Source organism: Pyxicephalus adspersus, chromosome 4 (assembly GCF_032062135.1).
Source record: "Pyxicephalus adspersus chromosome 4, UCB_Pads_2.0, whole genome shotgun sequence".
In the NCBI taxonomy this organism is placed as follows: domain Eukaryota; kingdom Metazoa; phylum Chordata; class Amphibia; order Anura; family Pyxicephalidae; genus Pyxicephalus; species Pyxicephalus adspersus.
The window spans coordinates 9,825,696-9,830,051 of record NC_092861.1 but is presented as its reverse complement, the minus strand read 5'-3'; the positions used below and the strand labels follow the sequence as shown (position 1 = coordinate 9,830,051).

General features: G+C 39.0%; 1 protein-coding gene across 1 annotated transcript; it reads right to left on the bottom strand.

Annotated features, from left to right (window-relative positions):
- Positions 1–1,901: 1,901 nt before the first annotated feature.
- LOC140329967 (interleukin-17A-like) lies at positions 1,902–3,969 on the bottom strand. Its single transcript, XM_072410354.1, has 3 exons — positions 3,864–3,969; positions 2,734–2,942; positions 1,902–2,361 (listed from the first exon to the last, which is right to left on the bottom strand). Exons 1-3 carry the CDS (start codon positions 3,885–3,887, stop codon positions 2,127–2,129), a joined length of 468 nt encoding a protein of 155 aa, XP_072266455.1. The 5' UTR covers positions 3,888–3,969; the 3' UTR covers positions 1,902–2,126.
- Between the last annotated feature and the right edge of the window lie 387 nt (positions 3,970–4,356).

Here is a 4,356-nt window from a genome sequence, read left to right as displayed (position 1 = left end):
TATAATAATACCTTCTGGATTACCAGGGTTGGATATGTACTTTGCCCCCCTAGAGTGCTGCCCCCTCCCTCGACTAAAAATGTTACCTTACATAAAAGGGTAAACACAAATTACCTTCTTTTTTTTGGGTGGGGGGGGTTAAACACTCTTTATTTAAAAGAAGAAGTACAGCCTCTCCCCTTCTGTCTTAATCGCGGGGGCAATAAAGACAGAATAGCAGAGAGCAGAACTTTCTGGGATACATACGTCACGCATTACAGGAGACTTCTGGCTGCTCTGGCTTGCTTAGAAGGAACGATCGCCAGATTATGTAGCATAGGCAGAAGTTTGAAGAAGGGAAAAGCGTGCCAGGACAAAGGAAGAATCCAGGACAACGCAAGACCCGATCCAGGAAAGGATCGATATATCTGCGAAAGCAAAGGTGAGTTTTCTTTTATTTTCTTCCGCTGTTCAGATGGTGAGGTTACGGTGCAGTTACTGCTGTCTTCGGGGAGACACTACATGTAACTTCTCCCAGCTCTAATGAGACTGACAGTGAGAAGTTTAGTACCTGCAGACAGCTGCCAAATGTGCAGATGATGGTTCTTTAAAACTGAGCCGGCAATCATGCAGGATCACTGGATTCCATGGCAAATCAGGGAGAAGGGCGGGAGAAAGGGAGGAACAGAAATAGAGAGAGAAAAAGGTAAGGAGAGAGAGGGAGAGAAAGAGAAAGGTAAAACACTTTCATTGTATAATGTCGTAGTTCTGCATTTACTTTGTCACTGTGCTAATCATCCCCATGTGATTAAATATTAGGAAGTTATTGGCAATGGACAGTTGCCTGAACAAGGAGGTTCCAGTCTCTGCTCTGCAGGCTCCCATGTTTGTTCCAAGATCTTGATCCTAGCTAACGTCATTATCCTTACTAAGACTTGGCCTAACACATTGCATGTCGGATATCTGATCCCGGCTCCGTTTGGACTATCCCTGATTGCTGGCCTGTTTTTGCTATGTAAACCTGTACCACACTTAAGCTCAGTAACAATCATCTGTCACCATTCCAATATATGCAAGGGCTTCAATCTGGGCACCACCTTCCAAAGTCCACTCTTTTGAGGGGTGAAGCTGGAGGTTGGTGTCTTCAACTCCGCACCTTTCTCACTTTCCAGCCACCAGAAGGTTCTGTGACGCCTCCTGTCCTGCTCATTTCATATTCTACACATTCCTCTTCTGCACATACTGGAGGGATTTGTGGTTTACACTTATGGAAATGCTTTCATTTTATATTTACCAGCACAAATGATGCAAATACATAACACAGCTCTGAATTTCAGACAAGGGGTAAAAATAAAGTAATTGCCCTGGACTCTTACCCCCCACCCCCACCCCCACACACACCCACACACACACCTGATCTATAGCCTCATAACTGCAGAGGTTCAAAGAGGCTGGAATGCTTTACTTTGGGAGCCCCACATCTTTACCCATGGCCCATTTTTGGCCCTGATATGGGGAATGTAATAACAGAAACTGGGACCAACCTAAGTGGAGGGGATTACTCACAATACTCGGGAAGACAGGATCAGAGATTGGACTTATCACACAGAGATCTTATAGAAACCCAGGGAGTGACTCACACCAGGCACCACCTATACCTAAAGTTTTACTTTGTTTAAATTGATAATTATCTTTATCAAAAAGAAAATCAGTACACAAGTAATAATAACATTTTCTAGAAAAGGAACTTTTAGCTTTGTTCTTTTTTTTATTTTTACATCATCACAAATAAATAAAGAAATTGTGGTAAAAATATATAAATATATAAATACATAGTTAAAAATACAGTTATTATAGAATTTGCAACATACATTGCTACACAAGTGACCACACTTGATCAGTTCTTTTTTCCTCAATATGCAGATAGGTGTCCAATTCAGTGGAACCTGTCAGTTTAATTAATCATCACTCTTTGGGTTTAGATATACCTACAACAAACTCTGCAGGGGTTTACTATTTTTTTTTTATAGTGGTAGAAACTATTCTATTGTAATTCATGTTGGATGATCTCCCTTTCCCTTTTCTATCAGGAAATTATCTATGGCTGGTATCCTAGCAGAGTCCAGTAAGATATGTGTTGTTCCTTATTATTGCTCCCGGACCATTGGCCGAACACAGGTACAGCCAACAGTGACCATCTTCTTCTCCAGCTTGAAGGTGGGGACACAACCATTCATCTCCCGGTGAATGACCAAGATCTCCTGTCTGATGGGGACTGAGTTCAAGTTGATGTTCACGTTACCCTCAGCATCCAAACACCCGGTATGGAGACACTTGGCTTCGGCAATCATGGAGGGGAATCGGTTGTTGTTTACATCATAGCTGTTGGCAAGGAAAGACAAGTGTAGGTTAGTATGGAACGACCTCAGGTAATAAATTTCTAATGGTATCTGGGTACACTGCAATTGGGCTGAACCAGAATAAATATACAGAGCGTGGAGAAACATTGGGGTCGCCTCTGCTGACCTCTCTTTGTGTTACAACAAGTTATTAATAAGTTCTAAAAATTTTCATTTTCAGCTTTCAAATGTTTAGCATAGCTTTTGAAGAAGAAAGATTACTGAGAAATCTCTATATGGGGCAGCCAATGTTTCATTTACTAAAGAACTGGTAGGCAAATGTGGTATCCATAGGGTTGAGATTCCTAAAAAGCCTAAAAGTGCTTATTGAGAGACGAAAGTAGTGATGCGTTACCTGTACTCCCATGGAGAGATGGAACGTTTCCTGACATCCCCACTCATGGCGGGAGCTTCCTGTCCACCAATGTTCAAGTTAACTTTCACGGATGATGGGAACTTTGTGACTGGTGGACACCCTCCTTTCCTCAGGTGATGGAGATCCAAAGCTGTGATGGGGACCAACAGGGAATCTCCCAGGAGAAAAACCAATACAGCGAACTGGATCTGGGGAAATTAGGAGGAAGGTCAGTCTTTTCAAATATATAAATTGTGTCAGCTTTCTATAAACAGTAACAATAATTGCTTAGATGTGATTATTAATTGTATAAGATTCTATACAAAATACTAAATTGTTATAATCATGCACTATTTTGTATTGTGCATTCAACTCTAGTGAGTGGCAGATGAAAATAAATATATATGTAGTAATTACATAACACTTTCACAGTCTATAACATGCTTTTAAAGTAACCAAGGTGCACAACATGTTAATTTTAAATTGTACTTTTTACATCATGGAATTCACAGTGGGACAGCATTCCATGTATTTGGAATCAAATATGAATTTTTATTTGTACACACCTTGTATACTATAGAAACTTTAATAACCCAAAATGGTTAAAATAATAATAAAATGAAATAATGAAGATTAAAGAAATAATGCAAAAAATGAAAACCAATGATCTATGATAGTAAACTAAATAATTTCTACAACTTGTACAATTTTTCTTAGGCATTCAAAGTGCACTGTGGATTACAAAACATTAAATGTGAACATGTTTTATTCTAGATTCTGCTTGTGTTCTACAACAGCCTCATAAATGAGGATACGTATAAAAAAAAAATGATTATTTTGGTGCCCCAGCTTACAATTCATTAAACAATAATCTATTGTTAGGGCTAATGATGCTTAGAAGTCTACCTCCAAAATGTGTATTGTCTGAATTTAAAGTCAAACAGAGTTTCTATGAACAAGAAAATATATTTGTAAACTTATTGTATTGCATTATATTTGTAAACCTATTTGGCTGCCCTTGATAAAAGTTACTAATGACAGTCACCCTCTTAATTTTGCATGGTTTATGGGTAATGTCTAATTAAAAATCCTAAAAGTAAATGAAGAATAAGTATTAAAGTGGTCCTCACCATGGTGGCTCTTGTGTTGTCCATTATTCTTCTCTCTGTGAGTGTCCCAGCAGCAGGTTATTCTTCAGATTTGCAGCAGGTAGATGCTGTGAGTTGTACAGCCAAGGTAGGAGCTGTGATCTGTACACCAGGTAGAGACCCCGGCATTATATAGCCAGCAAAGTGGGTTTTCCATTACTCTGTGGTTAGTCTGTGGTTTCATTGCACAGTGGTTTCCTCTCCACTTGATAAATCAAATAGACAGCATTGAGGCTTCCTGAACTGGAATGAAGTGCTGATAAATCATAAAGCATATTTGCATATCTATACTCAACGTCACTGTGCTGTGTGTCCTGGTTTTCATTCACATTCAGAAATAGTAAGCTGTGACGGTTTTTACGATGTCAGGGTTTTTTTTAGGTTAAAAAGTCAGAAAATCACTGTTAAATTAGAACACTAACACCACTTAGGAAATAATATGTAATTATATTACAAGCTTCTAGGAAGACTTTCT

Coding starts and splice junctions, on each gene's coding strand:
- LOC140329967 (XM_072410354.1), bottom strand. CDS start 3,887: ATGGACAACACAAGAGCCACCATG. Junction 2,943..3,863: donor ACAACACAAGAGCCACCATG/GTGAGGACCACT, acceptor TAATTTCCCCAG/ATCCAGTTCGCTGTATTGGT. Junction 2,362..2,733: donor ATCTCTCCATGGGAGTACAG/GTAACGCATCAC, acceptor CCTTGCCAACAG/CTATGATGTAAACAACAACC.